The 21,773-nt window shown below is 55.8% G+C and overlaps 9 protein-coding genes across 9 annotated transcripts; 8 read left to right on the top strand and 1 right to left on the bottom strand.

The window, feature by feature from the left end:
• Window positions 1–50: 50 nt before the first annotated feature.
• PHYSODRAFT_320426 (hypothetical protein) lies at window positions 51–1,500 on the top strand (the record flags this gene model as incomplete). The annotated part of the gene is made up of 4 exons (XM_009515470.1): window positions 51–145; window positions 214–682; window positions 833–1,120; window positions 1,153–1,500. 4 exons carry the CDS (start codon window positions 51–53, stop codon window positions 1,498–1,500), a joined length of 1,200 nt encoding a protein of 399 aa, XP_009513765.1.
• A 421-nt stretch (window positions 1,501–1,921) lies between these two features.
• On the top strand, window positions 1,922–4,549 carry PHYSODRAFT_551829 (hypothetical protein; the record flags this gene model as incomplete). Its single annotated transcript, XM_009515471.1, has 2 exons — window positions 1,922–2,296; window positions 2,351–4,549. The coding sequence occupies 2 exons, from the start codon at window positions 1,922–1,924 to the stop codon at window positions 4,547–4,549; spliced, it is 2,574 nt and encodes an 857-aa protein (XP_009513766.1).
• A 534-nt stretch (window positions 4,550–5,083) lies between these two features.
• PHYSODRAFT_466741 (hypothetical protein) lies at window positions 5,084–5,968 on the top strand (the record flags this gene model as incomplete). The annotated part of the gene is made up of 1 exon (XM_009515472.1): window positions 5,084–5,968. One exon carries the CDS (start codon window positions 5,084–5,086, stop codon window positions 5,966–5,968), a length of 885 nt encoding a protein of 294 aa, XP_009513767.1.
• A 791-nt stretch (window positions 5,969–6,759) lies between these two features.
• Window positions 6,760–7,357, bottom strand: PHYSODRAFT_443642 (hypothetical protein; the record flags this gene model as incomplete). Its single annotated transcript, XM_009515473.1, has 2 exons — window positions 6,760–6,969; window positions 7,040–7,357. Coding segments are annotated over 2 exons (528 nt in total), but the record flags the coding sequence as incomplete, so codon positions are not given.
• A 761-nt stretch (window positions 7,358–8,118) lies between these two features.
• On the top strand, window positions 8,119–10,430 carry PHYSODRAFT_248333 (hypothetical protein; the record flags this gene model as incomplete). Its single annotated transcript, XM_009515474.1, has 5 exons — window positions 8,119–8,831; window positions 9,151–9,772; window positions 9,825–9,895; window positions 9,919–10,135; window positions 10,224–10,430. 5 exons carry the CDS (start codon window positions 8,119–8,121, stop codon window positions 10,428–10,430), a joined length of 1,830 nt encoding a protein of 609 aa, XP_009513769.1.
• A 30-nt stretch (window positions 10,431–10,460) lies between these two features.
• On the top strand, window positions 10,461–12,380 carry PHYSODRAFT_320431 (hypothetical protein; the record flags this gene model as incomplete). The annotated part of the gene is made up of 4 exons (XM_009515475.1): window positions 10,461–11,003; window positions 11,057–11,165; window positions 11,232–11,461; window positions 11,532–12,380. The coding sequence occupies 4 exons, from the start codon at window positions 10,461–10,463 to the stop codon at window positions 12,378–12,380; spliced, it is 1,731 nt and encodes a 576-aa protein (XP_009513770.1).
• Window positions 12,381–12,569: 189 nt separating this feature from the next.
• On the top strand, window positions 12,570–13,322 carry PHYSODRAFT_248257 (hypothetical protein; the record flags this gene model as incomplete). Its single annotated transcript, XM_009515476.1, has 1 exon — window positions 12,570–13,322. One exon carries the CDS (start codon window positions 12,570–12,572, stop codon window positions 13,320–13,322), a length of 753 nt encoding a protein of 250 aa, XP_009513771.1.
• A 4,810-nt stretch (window positions 13,323–18,132) lies between these two features.
• Window positions 18,133–18,939, top strand: PHYSODRAFT_407819 (hypothetical protein; the record flags this gene model as incomplete). The annotated part of the gene is made up of 1 exon (XM_009515477.1): window positions 18,133–18,939. A coding segment is annotated over one exon (807 nt), but the record flags the coding sequence as incomplete, so codon positions are not given.
• Window positions 18,940–20,310: 1,371 nt separating this feature from the next.
• Window positions 20,311–20,529, top strand: PHYSODRAFT_474953 (hypothetical protein; the record flags this gene model as incomplete). Its single annotated transcript, XM_009515478.1, has 1 exon — window positions 20,311–20,529. One exon carries the CDS (start codon window positions 20,311–20,313, stop codon window positions 20,527–20,529), a length of 219 nt encoding a protein of 72 aa, XP_009513773.1.
• Window positions 20,530–21,773: the final 1,244 nt, after the last annotated feature.

The raw sequence follows: 21,773 nt of genomic DNA on the forward strand, positions 1-21,773 counted from the left end.
TGCGCCCGCATTCAACGTCGGCTCTGGCATCTCGGGCGACTGCCGACTTCATGGCGATTCTCGCGTATGTGAACTTCAAGCGAGAGGGTTTAGTGAGCAGCTACGCTTCGGACCCGGTGCTTGCCTTAGGAGCGATGAAAGTGTGGTATGAACTGAAACATGGTCTGGCAAAGTATATCCTGCCGCAGCTCAAGAATTTGGTTTTGGACGAAGCGCTGGATCTGGCGAAGTTGGCGAGATGGTTGCTCGCATTTTGCTGCTTCTGGCGATGGACAAGTGTGTGATGGGGGACAAAGATTTTTCCCAGTGCTACCACACGATCGGGCAATTTGTACCGGTGCAGCAGTTCTTAGACGTGCTGCAAGGCAACAAGGAGAGACCGATATATCGTAAGAAGATGGACAGTGAAATCACGAAGGGACCAGAATTCAAAGTGCGGCGCTCGAAGTGGGAAGGCTGGTACGTGGGGTTCACCCACTTTGTGCAGTTGCATCTCGAGCCGAATGAAGACACGCTGTGGTTTTTGCTGGGGCGTCGGGCCGCAGGTATTTTCCCACGTAACCAAAGTGGAGCCGATTTGTTGATCCCGATGTTTAAGAAGAGATCCAACAGCAGGCCAGTCGGTGGGGAGACTACGAGGGGTGAGCAGGAGGGGCATGAGGTGTTGATGATGTTGATTCAAGTGGGGAATAGTTTCCCAACCCACGAAAGACTTTGCGAGACGGCGACGAAGAAACGATGGCCTTCGTTTGGGTTTGAAAGAAGAACCTCGGCAATTTAAGCTCGTCAACGGAGGAATACCGATGAATTGAGCGGGGATCCGGTGGACGAGAACCAGCTGAGCTTCACGGGTGTCCATGATACCATTCGTATCTATATGACTGCGCGCGGTCAAGAGGCCGACGGTAACTGCATTTACACCACGACAATGAAAGATAGTTTGCAAAAATCGCCACACCAGCGGGGTGAGGCGACAGCGAAGGAAGACGGCATGGAAGCGGTGGGAGGCAACACGGTTGGTGCCTCTGAGATGAGAGCAGAGAGCCTGGCGAAGAACGAGACCAACCCCGGCGTCACGATTATATCGGAGGAGACACAGGAGGGGAAGGAGAAGGAGCCTGTTTTCACGATCTGCCTCCGTTCACTGAACAGCGCCGTATTCTCGTTCCTGAGCGTTCGATGCTGGCAAACATGGTGAAGTCTCAGTATGACCCGCTGGGGCTTGTGGTGGACGATCGCGGTGACGATGAGAAACAGAGCGTTAGTTCGTATGCAAAGTTATCGGTCACGGCGAATAGCGCCAAGCTGTTGAAGAGCGCACGTAAAGCACTTGCGTGCGCGCCAGGCTGCAGCAGCAAGAATTTTGGTGTGAACGCGGTCGATGACGGTAGTAAGGGCACCAGCCACTGTCACAATAAGGGTGGAGACACTATCAAGCGTCCGCGTGAAAAAAAGCTAGAGCAGTCCCAGGGTCGCAAACGCGCCAAATGCGAGCGCTAGCATGAGCGCTGTAGCAGTGCCCGGGAAGCGATTGGTTAAGTAAAATGCTGCGAGGATGGTTTTACTGGTAGTTTGGAGATGTTTCATCAGTTTATCCCTCGCCTGTAAGCAGCTCAACAAGCTGATGAACGACACGGCCTGAAGGACGAGTTGGTCGCAACCAGCCGTAGTACCGTAGACGGAGACTCGGCCGCTGCAAGTTGAAGCGGTCTCAGACCTTCAGCCCAACCTACACGTCCTGATATCGTGTCATAGCAGATGCGCTTTCATTGGTCGAATCTTGTTTTGTAGGAGCCCGAGCCTAAATATAGAAGGGGCCAGTAGGCCGCACGCCTCTTGGAGGAAATCTTGAGTAGTTGCCCCCACCTACTGTCGGTCACACACTCGAGCAGCTCCCGACTACCCCGCAACGACGCAACGCATGACGACGCCCGCGCGCTCCCCGCTCTCGGCGCCGTCGTCGCTGCTGCGCCGCGTGGCGTCCCCCGTGCCCGCGGGCCCGGGCAGCGGCGGCGGCGCGCGCTCGCAGACGCTGCTGTCGCGCCTGTTCCGGCGCAAGGACCGGTCACCCGCGGCGCCGCGGCCGCTGAGCCGCTCGCTGTACGGCGAGGAGGAGGAGACCAAGACGCACGTGGACTCGCCCATGCGCGCGCTGCTGCGCTCGCTCAGCCTGCAGCGCAAGAGCCGGCCGCAGGAGGTGCGCACGCCGCCCGCCGACGCCGCGCAGGTGCTGCTGGAGGGCGTGCTCACGGAGCTGGCGCAGACGCGCTACTGGCGCTCCAAGCCCTGCTACTTCGTGCTGGAGCAGGCGCTGGTCGGTGCCGGTGCCGGTGACACGCTCGGCAGCCAGTTCACGTTCACGCTCCGGCAGTTCCACTTCCTGCCGGAGACCAGAAGGCCCGGCCGCCTCGTGGCCATCGCCACGCTGTCCCCGGACGACGTGGTCTCGGACCTGCGCACGCACCGACAGGTCAAGCACGCGCTGGAGCTGCAGCTGGCGGCGGCGCATCAGCGCGTGGAGATCGCAGGGGCCCGGGACGCAGACGACGACACCAGGGAAGAGAGCGCGTCGCAGCTGCTGCGACTCGCGGCGACCGACGAGCGGACGCTCGTCAAGTGGCTGCAGATGCTCAACTCGTGCATCAGCAGGCTCGTGCTCCAGGCCGAGGAGCGGCAGTACCGACACGGAGACGCCGCCGGCTGGAACCCCGTGACGGAGCCAGCGGCCAAGATCGTGCCCATGTTCGGAGATGAAGGCCGGCGGTCCAGTATGCTGGTGATGACGAGGGACCGCGACCACAACCTGAGCGCCATCAGCTTCACCAGCAGCGAGTGCAGCAACAACAATCACTACGAGGAGGATATTCCAGCGGAGGAGATTCGTGCGGCGAGGAAAGATGCCGTTGGGGAGGAAGACGAGGACGAAACGAAACCGCCCGCGGATGAACGATACGACAGAGTCACCCCAGCTTTGGAGGATGAAGAACTGCCGGCGAGGAGGGCGATCGAGTATTGCTGCACGCCCGAGTATCGATCAAGTGGGAGTGGATCATCGAACTCACAGAATTTAGTGGATACGGACAATAACAACGCCGCGGACGAAAAGGAAGGCAACAACCAGGAGGACAACCAGGGCGATGACGACTCGGAAGAAGACTCTCTTGCTGGAGATCTCGCCACTCAAAGTTCGGTGGCACCATACAAAAGTGCAGTTTTGGCAGGCAGGGGCGTTGCTGCTTACCAAAGCGTGGGGCTGGAGGACGAGTACACGAAAGCTGGCTCAAGATCGGCAGTAGCAAACGGACGCGGCCGTCTCCCTCGTGCTGCCTTTGGCGCCACAACTAGCAGCTCCGGTTTATTCCCGACGCTGCGGCCACAGACACACTCGTTCAATGCGAACGGACAGGTTTTCACTCTGGATACTCGCTACCAGCTAGTTAAACCCATTGGCAACGGAGCGTACGGTGCAGTTATCGCAGTCAAGGACGTAGTGAACGGTGGGGAGAACCTGGCCGTAAAGAAGATCACCAACATCTTCGAGGACCTGGTGGATGCTAAACGTATTTTGCGCGAGGTGCGGCTGCTGGGCCACTTCAACCACAAGAACATCACGCGGCTGCTGGATCTGTCGCCCCCTCCTTCTCGCAAGCAGTTTGATGACATGTACATCATCACCGAGCTCATGGAGACCGACCTGCACCAGGTGATCTACTCGATGCAGCCCATGTCGGACGACCACGTCAAGTACTTTTTGTACCAAATGCTGTGCGCGCTGCACCACATCCACTCGGCCGGCGTGCTGCACCGTGACATGAAGCCCAGCAACATTTTGTTGAACGCGAACTGCGACCTTAAGGTGTGCGACTTCGGCCTCGCTCGTGGAGGGGTCGGCGGACAAGAGGAGCTGCTGCAGCCTGGTGAACTAACGGAGTACGTGGTCACGCGGTGGTACCGCGCGCCAGAGATCATGTTGAACTGTCTGCACTACACTACAGCTATCGACGTGTGGGCGGTGGGTTGCATCTTCGCAGAAATGCTGTTGCGCGAGCCGCTGTTCCCCGGAAACGACTATTTGCACCAGCTTAAGCTCATCATCAAGTTCCTGGGCACGCCAAAGCAGGAGGACATTGGGTTTGTGAAGAACACCAAGGCGATGCGCTTCCTCACGAAGCTCGCGATCTCCAAGCCGAAAAAGTGGCGCGACGTGTTCGCCGGCAGCGGCACGGAGAACGCCGTGAGCTCGGAGGCGATCGATCTACTGAGCAAGATGCTGTTCTTCAACCCGGAGAAGCGTATTTCAGTGGACGCGGCGCTGCGCCACCCGTACCTGGCCACTTTCTTCGACGAAAACGACCTCGTGGTGTCGACTGCGTTCGACTTCTCGTTCGACCTGCCCGACGATCAGCTGTCCAAGGACGCGCTGATCAACTTGCTGTGCGAAGACATCGAGCAGTTCCACCCACCCGTGCCGACGTCTGTCACTCCGATGCCATTGAGCGCCGCCGCCAGTCGATTCTTCCGGATGGGGATGACGGCGTCGGCCAGCTAAGCTATGCTAACCAGTAGTAAAATAATCCAACAGTAACACAACAACGCGTAATTTGCCCAGAGGATGTATGGCTACGTGTTCAGCTTGAAAGCCTTGAAATCACTCGAGCATTGGCCTCCGGACTGGACAGCCGCGTGCCTTCGCGCGCGCGAACGCTAACGACGCCTGTCCTGTGTGACACCGAGCTCCAGAGCGTCTCCCCATGCAGGCTTTCGCCGCCGTCGGCAGACACCTTCGCGCTGTCGTAGTATACAGCACGTTTGCGCTGTTCGATGGTAAGTTTTCATGGCGGGGGTTTCAATGAATGAAACTTTCAAATGCATCGGCGTGTTCCAGGCGCACGCGATGCCTGTGCGACCAAAGGCGGGAAGCAGTCAGCGTCGTGCTCCTTTGAAATTGGGGAGTAGCTGTTACAGCTTACGAGCACGCCACCGCTGGATACCCGCTTCATTTCGGGCCGGAGCTGCTCGCTGTCCATGGCCACTTCTCCATTTGCACTCAACCGCGCAAAGCACACCGATCCCAATCAAGGCCATGAAGTTCTTCGCTCCGATCTTCGCTGCCGTCGCAATGCTCGCAGCTCAAGTGAGCGCCAACGGCGTCTGCTACGACCCGAACCACGCCGCGAGCGGCGCCATGGACGCCAGCAGCGTCAACCAAGACATAAAGACCCTAAAGAGCCAGGGCTTCACCGCAGTCCGCACGTACATCTCTAAGTTCGGCAACACGAACCTGGGCCAGACCATTGCAACACACAACATCACGGTCGCTCTGGGCGTGCCGTACCCTCAGTCCGACTACGTTGAGCAGAAGGACGCTGCTCTCACGGCCGCGCTCAGCGGTGGCGTGGGCTACATCTTTGTCGGGAATGAGAACCTCGCAGGCGCAAAAGCTGTGCCCAGCGACATGATCGGCCTCATCAAGAGCATCAAGTCGCTGGTACCAGCCACGGTCAAGGTCGGCACGGTGCAGCGCAACACCGAGGTCATCAACTACGCCGGCATTGCCGGCTGGTCGGAGCTTGTAGCGGCTTGCGACGTGCTGGGCGTGAACGTTCAGCCGTACTTCAATCCGCAGACCACTGCGGACAACGCCATCAACGTGCTCGACAACCAGTGGAAGGCCATGGAGGCGAACTTTGCCGGCAAGTTGATGCTGACGGAGACTGGATGGCCCTCGGAAGGAACGCTCTCGGGTAACGTCGGCAGCGCGGATGGCTTGAAGACGTTCTACAGCGACTACAAGGAGTGGAGCAAGTCCAAGAGCGAGTCGTTCTTCTTCCAGGCGTTCGACACGCCATACAAGACCAGCGCGTTCGAGAAGTCGTTCGGCCTGCTCACATCGGATTCCGTGGCCAAGTTCGGCATTGCCGCCGCGGCAAACGCTGCAGGGACGGTGAGCGCCCAAGTGCAGAATTAACCGACGGGCTCTGTTCGCCATATCTTGTCGCCAAACTTGTGAGCTTCGACGTTTATCGAGTACTTGAATCGTTCTGAAAGACCACCGACACTACAATAAGCATTCACCCCAATACATTACGTGTGCAAAATTTCATCGAATTCCTCTTGCCAACGAGCTCAACCACCACGGCCGAAGCCACAGTCCATCAGGAACCCCTTCATGTCATCGCGAATAGCGTCACCAGAGCGTAGGTTGCACTGAATGCTCGTGTCCAACGAGACGATATGGTGATACCAGAACGATGGCAGATACAAAACCTCGCCAGCCGTGAGCGCCACCTCCGCCGCGGGACAATTGCGCGCGGTCTCGGGCAGGACACTCGTGTCCGACCAGTTGAACGTCGTGTGACGCGCAGACTGACCCGAAGTCATCAGACCCAGGCACTTGCACGAGCTTGGCGGGGATATCACATAGCGCTTGGTTCCACGGATCATGGAGATATGGTTGAAGCCGCCATCGATGTGACCCTCAGCAATAATACCTCGCATTCCAAGACGACAGCGCATCCCGTGCTCCTTGGCGATAGAGACATCTCGAATATAGAGGTCACCGAAGCGTGGGTCGTGCTTTGGTTGCACTGCGCTCAGGAACCGAAGATCTTCGTAGATGAATGCTGCTCGGTTCAGAAAGTCGTTCTTCTTCAGCATGAAGTAGTAGTACTCGTGCGGTTCCCCAAGTTCCTCGGGTAGCTTGACATCGTTCACCGCCTTCACAAACTGCGGGTACGTCATCCAGCGCGACTCATAAGGGTCCTTCTGACCTGCAACCTGCTTGCCCTTCTGGTAGTAAATGAAGTGGGTGTCGTTTGCCACGTGAACCTTGTAGCGCGCCGTCGGACCCAGCTTCTGCGTCAGGTACTCGTCCGTCCACAGTTCCGTAGCCGCAGTAAGCTCCGGCACGCCGTAGGTCACAAACGGAACCTCCATCTCCCGAAACATCTGAGCCAGGCGGAACTCGTACTACACATAAACACAAACAAAACGAACACTTAGTAAACCACAACTCAGCAACTTGTCGTTCAATACTCACCGGGTCGGAAACGTTAAAGTGGCAGATACTATCAAAAATGGCACGGGGAATCTGCGTGTCCTCCGGTTTCCAATTGTCGAAGAGCGCAGCGGACGGGAACAATTGCGGGTAGGCCTTGCAGCCTTCCTCCGCATTCAGGTCGCACTCGTACCGCAGCGACGGCAGGTCACACTGGAACTTGTTGGTAGCTCCGTTCGGGTACTGAGTTGGCAGCAACCGCTTTAGATGCTGCCCCTTGAGTATGACGGCGCTATCACCGTCCCCCCACCGCAGCGGGTTCTCGTCGCCGCTCGCTTGGAACTGCTTCCGAAGGTTTGACAGTTGCGACGTCAGCGTCGGAGGGGAGACCCAGAGGGTCAGACTCAGAACCGACAGCCAGAACAGCAGAAGTAGCGTGGCCGCAGCCCCGGTGCATTGGCCCTGACGCAGCTCCCAGGCGCCGCGCCGCAGGAACGCCGAGGCGCGCAGCTGGGCAGCAGTCCCCGACTTGGCCATCACGTTGAGATGAAAATGATAATGAAAATGACTCGGTGTTTGTATGGTACACGGGGTATGTGGTGCACACCAAGTATAGTTTTGATGCATGGACGCCTCCATCCATCTTCTTCTCAAGATGGCTGCAAAACTCCTTGCTGCTTTCATGCGATAGTCGTATAACAGAGCTGAGCAACGATATGTGTCCGCTCTCGCGGGTGAGTGAGTGGAGGTCGTTAATGATTATGTAGGTACTGGCGACGTGGGTTTGTTGGGGGGGGGGGGTCAAATTTGGGATTTCGTGGTTCATTGGCTTGTACCTACTGCTCTACTTTAGAGCCTCTATGGTCGACAAGTCGTCCACGCGCTCTAGTGTGTTGGTTGCATCGACAGCGATGTCTCCGTCATCTTGCCCCGGCGACTGTCCACAACACAAGATTGCGTCATTGCTGGAATGATGCAATCCCACGCATGGATGAGCTCGTTTAACAAGGGAATTCTATAAGCCTGTGGTCCGTAGACCCACCGTTGGCGATGCGTTGAGTGGGGCAACTCGCTTTTCAATTTACCTCTTAACCCCCAGCAAACCAGCACACTTTCCGATCATGAGACTTGGTGAGCCAGACTCAGGCCAGTCTTTGACAACTACCAATGCTCAAGTCTTCTACGAATCCTTCGCGGACAAACTGGAGGAAGCGCTTGGCCATTCGCAACCGCATCTTGAAATCCGCTTCTCGGATCTCTCGGTATCCTGCAAGGCGTCCACGGTCAAGTCGCAGCGAGACGATGAAGAAGAAGCCTCTCCGGAACTGCCGACGCTTTGGAATACGCTCAAGCGTGCAGCGGAGACCCTGCTGTCCTCAAGGAAGTCGGAGCAGCGTGTGATTCTCAATGGAGTGAGCGGTGTGCTACGTCCTGGGACCATGACGTTGGTCCTTGGGCAACCGGGATCGGGAAAGTCGACGCTGCTCAAGGCGCTGAGTGGGCGTCTCGGACACCATGTTCGGCTGGCTGGTGATATCACGTACAACGGCGTGCCTCAACACTCCATCGCCAACAAGCTGCCACAACTGGCGGCGTACGTGCCTCACACTGATCTCCATTTCCCACTACTGTCGGTCAAGGAGACGTTGTCATTCGCGCACGTCTTCAACACCGGTGGAGGTAGTCACGCTACGGTGTTGCTGGGGCGAGACGCGGATCACGCGAGTCAACAAGCCCTCAAATCTGCCATCGACATGTTTCAGAACTACCCCGAGGTGATCAAGGAGCAGCTTGACCTGCAGAACTGCTGGGTACCATTGTTGGCGACAACTTGGTGCGTGGCGTGTCGGGTGGAGAGAAGAAGCGCGTGACGACTGGTGAAATGGTTCTCGGGATGCAGCGTGCCGTGTTCATGGACGATCAGCACTTGTCATGTGACTAGCGCTCACGATGGAAAATTGAGGAGTGAATTGATTCTTTAGTCTGCTACGCCAGCTACACTCTTGTGGCCATTCATTTTGGCTCGTAAACTACAGTGAACAAAAGTAAACAACAGGACTTCATATCTACAACGTGGTCGCAAACACTGCATAAATCCGTGCGACCAGATTCGATCCACGATGTGCTCAACGGAGGCATTGCATCCGTTACAGCACTGGGCTTGACAGCGCGGCCACCTTTGACATCATTCACACCCAACGCACCATCGCTCGGACCCTTGGCAAGGCAATAGTGATTTCGCACTTGCAGCCGTCCCCTGACGTGTCCGCGCTCTTTGATGACATTATTCTCCTGAACGAGGGCGAAGTGATGTATTATGGGCCTCAAGAGATGGTTGTCGAGTACTTTCGTGAGCTGGGACTCAGCTGTCCTCCGAACCGAGACGTCGCGGATTTCTTGCTGGACCTCGGAACTTCTCAGCAGTACGCGTACGAATCCACGTCGACTGCTGGTCCTTTTGGAGGAGCAAAGGCTCCCCGCCTAGCGAGCGAGTACGCGGACAAGTTCCGTTCTTCCAGCATTCACCAGGGCAATCTCAGTCTTTTGGCGACTTTATTCAACCATGAAATTCGAGGCAAGTGGAGTGAGTATGCCGAAGCAATGCCACAGTTCCAGCGATCTGTGTGGGCGAACATCCGTACACTCGTGGCTAGGCAGCTGATGCTCATCATGCGGGACGTCAACACGGTCCGCAGTCGGATGGTCTTGGTCCTATTGACGGCACTGGTGGCAGGCACGGTGTTCATGGACGCGATTCCCACGAATGCGCCGTTGGTGCTTGGAGTGCTCTTTGTGTCGGGGCCCGCTCTTTGAACAGACTTCGCAGCGCTCGATGTTCATCGAGATGCGAGATCTTTTCTACAAGCAGCGATCGGCGAGCTTTTTCCAGACGTCTGCGTATGTGCTCGCGAAGTCGTCAGCCAAGTCCTGATAGCGCTACCAGAGAGTTTCGTTTTCGGAGCCTTCCTGTACTGGATTGGTGGTCTTGAGGCTAACGCCGGGAGCTTCATCGTGTACGAGCTCGTCGTCTTCCTTATCGTCATGGCCGCCGTTCTGATCTTCTTCTTCGTCGCAGCGATATCTCCAAACATCTACGTCACGAACCCGCTCGCTCTAGGAATTCTTCAAGTCATCCTGGTGTCATCGTCACTAAGGAGCATACCTGTCGTGGCTCCATTGGCTAAACCCGATGGCTCGGGGTTTCCGTGCGCTGGCTGTGAACCAGTATCGGTCTGCAACATTTGATGTGTGCATGTACGAGGACGTGGACTACTGCGATCAGTTTGGTAAGACTATGGGCGAGTACTACTTGGGTGTGTACATCATTCCGCCGGGGAAGGAGTGGGTTGTCTTCGGCATCGTTTACCTCATCGGGCTGATCCTCGCATTCACCATTCTCAGCTATCTCGCACTCGAATACAAGCGCTACTAGGGGGAGTTCCGAGCAGTTAAGTCAGCAACGATGAGCGACGAGGACGACGGTTCTGATCACTATCAGCTTGCGGCAACTCCGAAGGAAGGCAGTCGAACTACGCCATCAAAATCACCGAGTAACGCCGTATCGATTGATATCCAAGAACCTCTCAAAGCGTTCGTGCCAGTGACGGTGGCGTTCAAGGACCTGTGGTATTCCGTTCCCAACCCGAGCAAACCAACGGAGTCCATCAACTTACTGAAGGGAATCAGCGGGTTCGCGCGTCCGGGGACCATCACAGCGCTCATGGGCTCCTCCGGTGCCGGCAAGACAACTCTCATGGATGTGATCGCCGGGCGGAAGAACACGGGCTCTATCAGGGGTAAGATTCTGCTCAACGGTCACGAGGCGACGGAGCTTGCTATCCGGCGGTGCACGGGGTACTGCGAGCAGACGGATATTCACTCCGAGACGGCGACATTCCGCGAGGCGCTCACTTTCAGTGCCTTTCTCCGTCAGGACAGTGACATTCCAGCGAGTGCCAAGCTCGAGTCCGTGAATGAAATCGTGAACTTGCTGGGCCTTGAGAATGTGGCGGATCACATGGCACGCGGGAGCTGAAGCGACTGACGATTGGCGTGGAGCTAGCGGCCCAGCCGAGTGTGCTCTTTCTGGATGAACCCACGAGCGGCCTGGACGCGCGCTTCGCCAAGATGATCATGGACAGTATCTGCAAGGTCGCGAACTCTGGGCGTACGGTTATCTGTACAATTCACCAGCCGTCGTACTAACCTGCTACTGCTCAAATGTGGCGGTGAGACGGTATACTTCGGCGAGCTCAGGACTGTCAGACGCTGGTTGACTACTTTGAGGCGATCCCAGGTGTGCAACCGCTGCCTGAAAAGTACAACCCTGCAACCTGGATGCTCGAATGCATCGGCGCTGGTGTCAACAATCCGGTTTCTGAAGGAGATGACAAGGATTTCGTGCAGCGATTTAACGAGAGCGTACTCAAATCGCAGCTGGATGTGGTTTTGGAGGAGGACGGCGTTGGACGTTCGTCTCCTGATGCCCCACCTTTGATATCATCGTAAGCGAGCAGCTTCTACGGTGGTGCAGTTGAAATTCCTGCTTCAGCGGTTTTTCATCATGTACTGGCGGTCTCCGGCGCACAGCCTCACACTGCTGGGTGTAGCACTTGGAAGTATCATCGTGCTGGGACTTGTCGGTATGGATTTATCCACGACTTCGTATCAGGGGGTGGCCTCGGGCCTCGGCATCATTTTCGTCGCGTTCCAGTTCCAAGGGTTCGTGTCCTTCAATAGCTCAATTCCGTTCGCTTTCAACGACTGCGCAGCTTTCTACCTGTCTTACTTTGCTGCTGGGACGGTCGTGGAAATCCCGTATGTCTTCGCGAAGGGGTTGATCATTTCGGCGCTCCTGTTCCTCTTCATGAGCTTCACCGGATTCGTCAAGTTCCTTTTGTTCTGGCTGGCCACGTCCCTCTCGATTCTTGTGGACGTCTACGCGGGCCACCTGCTCGCGTTCGTGCTGCCAAACATCGTCATGGCGTCACTTGCCGGGTCCGTCGTGTCCACGGTCTTCTTCCTCTTCGTCGGGTTCAATCCGCAGGGCAGCTCCATCTCCGCCGGCTACCAGTGGCTCTACACGATCACCCCGCAGCGCTACGCCATGCCGATCCTCGCTACGTTGACGCATGGCGACTGCTCCACGACCCCGGAGCTCAACGCCGTCACGGGTGACTACATCGATGTTGGCCCGGAGATCAGATGCCAGCCGCTGCAAGACGCCCCACTCGCAGTCGGCAACGTGACGGTCAAGGGGCTGCTCGAAGACGCGTACAACATGAAGCACGACGACATCGGCCGCTACTTTGGAGCGCTCCTGGTCTTCGCCGTAGTCTTTCGCGTTCTCGCGCTGCAGTTCCTCAACCACCAGAAGCGGTAGGCTAGAGTTGGTGGCGGGGGGTACGTGTACCGGACAACTTCAACAAGCTTCAACAAATTAAATTCAAATCTGTGTTTGGGGGTACAAATGCACCCTTCGAGTACCCTCAAAAGTGTAACCACGTACCCTAATGGTAGGCCAGCCATTCCTCCAATTAAGCCCGTCACTAAGCAGTAGGAAGGAGCCAGGATGTCGTCTCTGCGCAACGTGGTGAAGCGGCGCGAGCACAAGGAGCGCGGGCAGCTGCGCGAGCGCAAGAAGCTGGGGCTGCTGGAGAAGCACAAGGACTATGTGAAGCGCGCGCGCGACTACAACCAGAAGCAGAAGCGGCTGCAGACGCTGCAGCTCAAGGCGGCGCTGCGCAACCCGGACGAGTTCTACCAGCGCATGGCGGACGCGCGCACGGAGGGCGGCGTGCACGTGTCCACGCACAACCACATCAAGCAGGTGGACTCGGAGGCGCTGCGCACCCTCAAGACGCAGGACCTGGCCTACCTGCACATGAAGCGCGCCGTGGACCTGCGCAAGGCCGAGAAGCTCAACCGCGGGCTGCACTTCGTGGACGCGCGCAAGGGCAACAAGCACACGGTGTTCGTGGAGGACGACCGGCAGCTGGAGACGTTTGACGTGGCGCAGCACTTCGACACGGCGCCCGAGCTCGTGGACCGCGCCTTCAACCGCCTGCGCACCAAGGACCTGCAGACCAAGCAGCTTCCCGACCTGGCCGCCAACCCCAAGCACAAGCACAAGATGCAGGTGGAGAAGAACGCCAAGTACCGCGAGATGCGCGACCGCCTCGCGCGCGCCAACAAGATCGGCCGCATGAGCGCCAAGCTCGACCTGGAGCGCAAGGTGCAGGCCAAGGGCCGCAAGAGGAAGGTCAAGGCGGCCGAGAACGGCATGCCCGCCGTGTACCGCTGGAAGCAGCAGCGGCAGAAGTAGAGACGACGACGAGGAGGGGGAGATGGTCGACGGTAGAAGAGCCTATTGATTCATACACACGTGCATTTTTGGTAGTAAGGTGGGGTGGGTTATTCTACGCTGCGGGTGAGTGCGCTTGCTGCTGTTTGGGGCGTTGACGGGGGGCGTGGTGGTGGCCATACGCCTTCCGGATCTGGAGCAGGAGTTGGAGGATTACAGCGCGGTCTCCGGCGTAGATGGCGGCGGCGCGACGGAGGAGGTGGAGAGGCATGGTCTTGAAAACAGAGGAGTGTTATGTTAGAGCTGGAGGATGGGGATGGAGGAGGGGACGACTTACCTTCTTCTGCTGGAGGATGGCGAGCGCCTTGGTGATGTTGTGCAGTGAGCTGGTTTTGCTGAGTGGCTGCTTGCCGGACGGCCGCGTGATTCCTGGGATGCTGCGCATGAGCTCCACCTTCTCAACGATGCAGCACAGCAACACGCCTGACTGGAATTCCGTCAACGTCGCTGATGGATCCTGCGCAGTTGTAGGATAGTGTGAGTTTTGGAGTGACGACTAGTGTTGATGCGATGCTGCATTCGCACCTGGAGAGCGGAGGCGTTCTTGAGGTGAATGTTCAAGCCTTTCAGCCACGACAAAATCTCCTCGACAGGTTCCCGCGATAATGCGGAAGTCGAGCGTGCTGGAGCTGTTGAAGCTTTGATCGGTGATGGCTCTACATGTATCAACCCTTCATTGCTTCGGTCGGTTGTCTTGACTGGGGCTACCCTCGCCGTCTCTTCGCCTACACAAAATTGTTAGGTGTTGCTGTACACGGCCACAGATCGATCAAAGTTGGCACGCACCTGATAATTCTGACAGTGCAATGCTCGGTGCTCTGAAAGCGGATTCATCTTGCCCAGGTTTGCTTGGAGCCACCGCAGCGGTGGTGCTAAACTCGGTGCGGACCGGCAATATATCCATGTCCTGGTGGTTCAACTCGTACTCGCGAGCCTCGAAAGATCCAGGGTGAAATGGCTCGCTGTATACTGGACTCGAGAAGGGTGCCTTTGGTACTGGAAACAGATCATCGTCGTCATCTTGCGGGTCACTTTTACTCCATGCAAGACGGCGCGCAAAGCTTTCGTGCAGCTTAACCTGAACTAACGTTGCGTGGTCACCTTTAACAGCGAATTTTCCATGCTCAACCAGGGCCACAGCGGGGATATCCAGTTGCAAGGGAGAAGGGTGTACTGGACTTGGCCCCTGACTCGCTAACTCCTTCTTCTCCCTGGATCGCGGGTTTACCTTCGAGGATTCATGAACCGCGCTATTAGCGAGCGAGTCTGTCTTACGCTTCTCCCGAAAGAGTTGCCAGAGGTGCCACAGAATCCCGTAGCTGACTTGTCGATCGCCGATGAGAACAGCCTGCTCTGCAGATGCAGTCAAATAACACGACGGGATCCGTCCACCTGGTAGCTCGCCAAGTTTTTCAAATGCCTTGGAAATATTTTCTCTAGTAGAAAATAGCAAACAAATGGAGTCGATAAGTAAAACTCCATCCGCTTGGACAACAGAAAATGAGTCACCCTACCGCATCTCCGTCAACGTTCGAGGAGTTTTGAAAAACGGGAAGGATGCGCTCTTCACCACTTGAGTCAATAGCGCACTACAAACAGCACGGCACAGATACTTCAGTATACGACTAGAATGGAGCAGTGCTCTATGAACATCGGATTACCAGAGCAAGGAACCGTTGCGCATCGAATCCAGCAAGACACCGCCGGTTGGGGCCTGCGAATTGTACAAAGCGTGTTAGTCTTTTCCAGGCAGCAGGCTAACCCAACCAATATCTTACTTTCTTCGGATCCAGACCGGCAAGCGTTAGCCATTCGTTCACTGCATGCATCTGTTCGTTTGTGATATAAGGCAAGTTCCGCTTTAATGGAGCGCACCCGACGGATGAAGAATCTAAGAGCGCAGGCCTCCTTGCTTTCCTTTGACGTTCCTGGGCGTGCGTGGGACTGGGACCATCAGTGCCTTCGACATTGTGAACAGCAGTATTTTCATCGTTGTTGGCAATAGTGAGGCTTTTAGCGACATCCGATTTCACTGGGTGGGGTATCTTCGAGACCTCATCGACGTGAGCAAGTTTGTTGACTTGATGGACGAGGTTGTCCAGAGCACCCCACAACGCCTTAGATGAACATAGCTTCCCCGGACACTGCAAATTTTCAAAGCAGGCAACAGCTTTAGCAGACACCCCGAAGAATTCGAACGCAGCCCGAGCTAATGCCAAATTGTGCCGCCGGTCAATAGGCGTCTGAGGATCGGCTATGGCAGCGAGACCGTCGAAATGGAGTAGCTTCGCGTCAGGAACACTTTGTTTAAGTTTCTTGCCGTACCGTTCAAGGACAGCGAAAGCGATACGACACAGCAAAACTCCATTAGAAAACACTTGTCGAACGCGTCTTGGTGAATTTAATCTCCACTTCTTCGCCCGTATTACGAAAATCTGCTTCAGAGGCATCCCAATCTGCAACGTTTGCTGCACCCACTTGCAAAATCGCATCGCAAGTGCATCCTCATCGGAGCTATCAGCGTGTGGGCTCTCGCCTTGAGGCTGGTATTTTGCTATCGGATCCAACATCCCGAACACTCGAAGCCCACGCTCATCGTGAAAAATCTCAGACTGGGTAGTCTTTCTTGGGTTTGTACTGGAGGCTAAACTGCAGCGAGGACGGGTACGAGATTTTCTCTTTACAGTCGTCGGGCCTTTGGTACTTGGCCTTGGCGCTTTTGATTCCGTTGATAACGACCCTTTCCTTTGGGCGGTCTTGGAAGACTTGGGTGCGTTTTGGAGGACATGTGGCCGGCTTCGAGACGACTGCACTCGCTTGTATTTTTGCTTGGGTTGGACAACCTCCTCTATCACTTTAGGAGGCGATCGGGGCTGCTGCAGCGAGTGTTTAATCATTTCTTCTTGGGCACGGCGACGGTGGAGAGCGTCTCTATCGCTTTCAATCGACTGCTGCTGCTGCATCCGCTGAATGCTGAGTCTCTTCAACACGGTGAGCACTGCGCAGATTGCTTCACTGCTTCCCTCCATCATCTGCGCCACACACTCCGCGTCGTTGACAATGTACATGGCATCTTCATCCTGACTCCGGCATTCACTAGCAGCAAACTGGACAACGCGACGAAGACGCTCCGCAACGGCATCAGCGGCCAACAGATCGATCTCAGCTGAAGCTTCGGACGCAGTTCCTTCATCACTCGAATTGCTCTTCAGATGCAACGATTAACTGTCAGCAGGGCATCAATCGGCATGTCATCTACCAACTCCGTACCTGCAACCACTGCACAACCTCAAAGAGTACATCTCCGAAGCGCAGATCACGCAGCTCCTCGACCAGCAAACACTTGGTGAGAGGCAGCGAGTTGACCCAGTGAAGCAGTAACCTCTCGCGTACGCCTTCACTGCACTGTTCCCCCTCCGCGGTGACAACCGAAAGCCGAGTAGGAGACCCACAGCCTTCACAGCGGCCGACCGCCTCCATGCTCGACATCGATCTTCAAAGGTCGCCAGTCAGAAAAACTGCTATCAAACCTTACCAACTTCGGCCAGTCCACCATGGCCGTGAACAATGCGACGAGTGTCGAGGTGACCGGGAAGCAGGCCCACAGGCACATCTGAGAGCTGCTCCTAGCAGGAGGAGGCAGATTTGAGGAGTGCTGTCTGCAGTCCTCAGCTGAATTCGCGGTGGCGCCAGCTACTTTTTATCTCGTGCAACACGTTGAAGCTGCCGCATTCGACTGTTGAGTCCTCCAGCCCGCAAACATGAGCCAGAGCCGGACGCCGAGCATGAGCTTTGCTGTTTGAAAAGTTTGCTCGCTGACGTGTTGGTCGAATCCACCCCATAGACTGAACATGGAGAAACCCGAGTCGCGTCCATGGCTGGGTCGGTCGGCCTCTTGTGCCGCTGGTGACAAAAGTCGCGGTTCTTCTTGCAGTGCCGCTGACCGGCGGGCAAGAGAAGAGTTCGCGTGAATCGTTTCTTGCGTTGGGGTCGTCGTCACGGCGGTGACGGAATCGCTGCATGGAGCGTGGGGCCCCTCGCTCAGCCCAGGAGAGGAGAGCCTTGAGCAGATCTCCCTCCACCTTGAAGGAACAACGTCAAAGGTGTATGCGTTGGGGAAACGTTTGTCAGAAGCGGTGCCTCACAGCGGCCTGGTCACGTTTGAACGACATACACGTACTGACACTTGTTTACAGTAAGCGCCCCACGTCCGGTACTGGTATAAATTAATATCCCGAATAAAACGATGTAATCTATTTGGAAAGGTTTATTTTTACTAAACCCTGGCGGGAGTTTTGGCGCGAACTACTGCACACCAGTCATTGCCACAGAGCAACAGCAGCCAGCCCGAAGCAGGTCTTCATACCAGAATTTTCACTGAGCCAAACAAGTACAAGAACGCCAGGGGGTCCTGAATGAAAATACATCAGAAGCGAGGCCTCATACAGAAGGCAGCCGACTGCCCACGATGTCACAAGCAGCGCTCGCAGCGTGGACAAAAGCACACTACAAACTCAAGCGCGCACCAGCCCAGTCGACCGTGTCCGACATACTCAAGAAGGCTGCGTTGATCATGAGCAAGGACTACGGCGATGGTAACCGCCGCAAGCCCCTGAAGGTGACCTCGGCGGCGCTGGAGGCGCGACTGTGGGCGTGGATTCAGGCGGTGGAGGCCCAGAACGTCTGTCTGTCCCGCGAGCTGATAAGGATGAAAGCGATCGACATTCAGCGTGAGCTGTGCGACGCATGGGACCTGGGGTTTTCCGACGGCTGGCTCACTGCATTTGAACATAGGCATCGCCTTCGCTACCGCAATCGACCCGGCGAGTCTGGATCCGCTGATCCCGCTGCTGTAGCTCAAGGTCGTCAACGACTCCAAGAAATCACGAATCTCTACCCTGCAAAGGACATCTACAATATGGACGAGACGGGGCTTTGCTACGCAATGGCCCCAGCTCGGTCTATTTCTATTTGTACGAAGCGGGCGCGAGGAGTCAAGAAGAAGAAGACCCGTATTACGCTTGCTCTCACGGTGAACGCTGACGGCACGGACGCACTACCGCCGTTGTTCCTGGGTCGCGCCAAGCAGCCTCATTGCTTTGAGAAGCGCTCTGCAGAAAGCCTCGGCTTCTCATACCGGGCTAATGCGAAGGCCTGGATGACAGGACCGATATTCCGAGAATGGCTACACAATCTGGATCGGGACATGCGAGCGGCAGGGCGTCATATCTTGCTGCTGCTAGATAACGTGTCTTCTCATAAGACCGGCGATCTGGTGTGTACAAACATTCGCGTGGAGTTCCTACCCCCGCATACTACTACCTACTTGCAACCCATGGACGCCGGCATCATTGCACTGTTCAAGCGGGCGTACAGGAGAAGGCAGATTCTCTGGGTGTACGAAAAGATCAAGGACGTGAAGAAGCTGAAGAAGAAGCCCTACGCGGTCGATCAGTTGCAAGCAATGCGGTGGAACAAGGAGATCTGGCAAGAGCTGCAGGATAAGTCGGCCATCGAAAACTGCTTCCGCCATACTGGAATTGTTTTTAACGGTGTAGATGAAAGGTGCGGCGATTCCAACGACACTACTTATGACGAAGACGTCAGTGTAGAAGATATTATAATTCGTGCTTCGCAGTTGAGCTTTTAAAATATATTTTACGTGTATAGTACTTCATTGTGGTCCCTTTATAATAAAATGGCAAATCTTAGGAGATGGTCGGACCTCGTTACCGGAAGTGAGAGCTTTTACTGTAGTTGATAGCCAGTGCAACCGGGTCGAAACCCGGTGTAATACCACTGAGACCCGACCCGTTAGGAACCATTCGGACTAAAAGCACATCTCATTCCCACATCATCCGACTGAGAGACGAGCGGCAATGACTCGGGTGTCTGGGAAGCAAGCCCCACCGACGTACGCGCAGCACGAGCGTCGTTCGCACGCCGCGCGCACTACGACGACAGGCTACTTCAAGGCGAAGTCGCGCAAAAGGCAACACATGCGACAGCGAGCTACTCGGCTCGAGCGTACCGTTGTGGCGTGATAAAGGTCGCGCCTTTGAACAAGTACAAGACCTTCTCCAAGGGTGCATGCTACTCAGGGCCATTTATATCGCGGGTGGGCAAGACAGTGGCGGAGTGTCGCCATGAGGATGAGGCGCTTCGCGACATGGCATATTTGGTCGACCTGACCAATGAAGAAGAGGACAGTGAACCGCGCGGAGCAGATAGGTGTAATGGTCCAGATCCTCCTACCTCCTGTGCTAGATCTCCGGTTCTGCATGTCATCGTTTTGGACGGCACCAGTGATGACGACAAGCAAGAAGTGGAGCTTAGTGCTAGTACCATCGGTACGAATACACGAAACGAGCTTGCAAACAGCGTTGGTGTGGGTCATGTTGACCAGAGTGGTTCACCACTTTTACCACCAGAGGTTATTTGCTTGTTGAGTTCTAGCGACTCGGAGACATGCAGCGGTGAATTGTTTGGAGCTGAAGAGAGGCGTCTATCGAATGCTGCGCTCGTCGAAAATACCAGAGTCGTCGCGGATGAAGCTCCACGCTCGCCTATCAGCCCAGAAGTTATTTGCATCGATTTATCGAGTAATGACAGCGACAACAGCCCCAACGAGGACGACAGTCTAGTGGACAAAATAGAAGACGCAGACATACGGTCGTCCTTGGACGGACCGCTCAGCGCGGTGGTGGGAAAGAAGAAAACGGATGATGGCGAGGTGCACGATCATTTTGGTGACAACGATGCCTACGAGGGAGATATGGAATCAGAGCCAGAGGAAAATTCAAAATCACCGCTAAGTACCGAGCCAAGTCCTGATGCGGTTACACCGCGCCTGTATACAGAAGCTGATGCTGTTCCCTGGCCAGAGCAAGTTGAGGAGATCACGCACACACAAAATCCATGCAAGATTGCTGTTCCAGATTTGGGATCGATGGATTGGTGCGGTTGCGAGTTCATTTGTCGGCTCGACACATGCCCCAATGCTGTAACTAGCATTTTCGGCGCCCGAAACAATTGTCTGAACGGCAAATACTGCGGCAATCGTCTGCGGACTCTGGACGGGCTGCGATTGGCCAGCGGGGATGTTGGATATTCTGTTTTTACGACCGAGAAAATCTTTGAGGGTGCTATAGTGGCAGAGTATGCTTAGAGTCTCGACATCACTTGATTCGCCGTCGTCGCTGATGTCATCTGCGTCGACTCCCTCAGTCGGAATATCCGCTACTGACGGCTTAAAAGCCGTGAATCGGACTCAGTAAGACATGCAGAAGCCCACAGAACTCCGGGTTTTGCCGGGTTTGAGCCTTAACCCGTTTTCAACGGAGTCCTAGCTATTCATTTGCATTGGCATATATGTTGTGACTTTGGCGTGTGAGCTTTCATACACGTTGTGACACGAGTTACCTTTCATACACTTACTGTCGATACTGATAACCCCGACATACACCTATTGACACATGTTAACCGCTTTTGACAAAACGTTTCCAATTCATACACCTTTTGACGTTTCCCCACCTTGAAACCAAGAGGGCAGATCGCTTGGCTTTGTGGAGATGACACGGCTTCCCGCCACCTGGAACTTCCCGACCAATTTGTGTGCATGTAATTCATGGTGCCAAGCAATGCATGTATTGTGTTGCGCGGCCAGGTGGCTGTCCCAGTCCTAGCGTTTGCTTTTGGCCAGCATCAACTCGCAATGCACTTTACATTACAGATCATGTTGTCACAGCAGCAGCGTGAGGTTCCTCGATCGACGTCACGCCAATCGCGCCGCTTCGAAGCAACTGCAACAAGTCAGCACGAATACACAGTTCACCCGAGGAAACCGTGGCATGCATGACACAGTAGTCTGCAGCATCGGAGGCAACGCTCTTGACCTTCGTAAGTTGAAGACGTCGACGCTAAAGCGCGACAAGCAGCAACACTTGGCGCAGTCCGAGGCCAAGCGGGGGCGTGGAACAATGCCATCGGGGACTTGTCCTTCGCAAATCGGCCGAGATCTTGAGGAGAAGCAAGGACGACCAGCTGATGGAGCGATCACCGCCGGCTGGCTCGGCCGAGTTCGCGCGAACGCCAAGCTGTCCCACCATTGCACGCGTCAGCAACGCCCTTGCAGCGCGGTGACAGATGGGGGACATCAAGAGATGTGGCGGTCGGCCGGAGCTGCCGAAAGCTCGCGCGAGCTGTCGGCCTCACTCTCAACTTGGCCAGCTAGAGCAGAGGTCCTTGGTGCGTACAGCCCCAAGATCGATACCTAGCAAGCGTAGCGACCACAAAGAGACGTCGGGTGCAGTACAGTCCGGTGTCACGATGCCTCGGCACAACGCCAATTCGTTCTCGGACTCGCAATCCTCCGGCCGGTAATTGCGCGGAATCTACCCCGCTTGGTAGAAC

This window comes from Phytophthora sojae (genome assembly GCF_000149755.1).
Source record: "Phytophthora sojae unplaced genomic scaffold PHYSOscaffold_1, whole genome shotgun sequence".
In the NCBI taxonomy this organism is placed as follows: domain Eukaryota; phylum Oomycota; class Peronosporomycetes; order Peronosporales; family Peronosporaceae; genus Phytophthora; species Phytophthora sojae.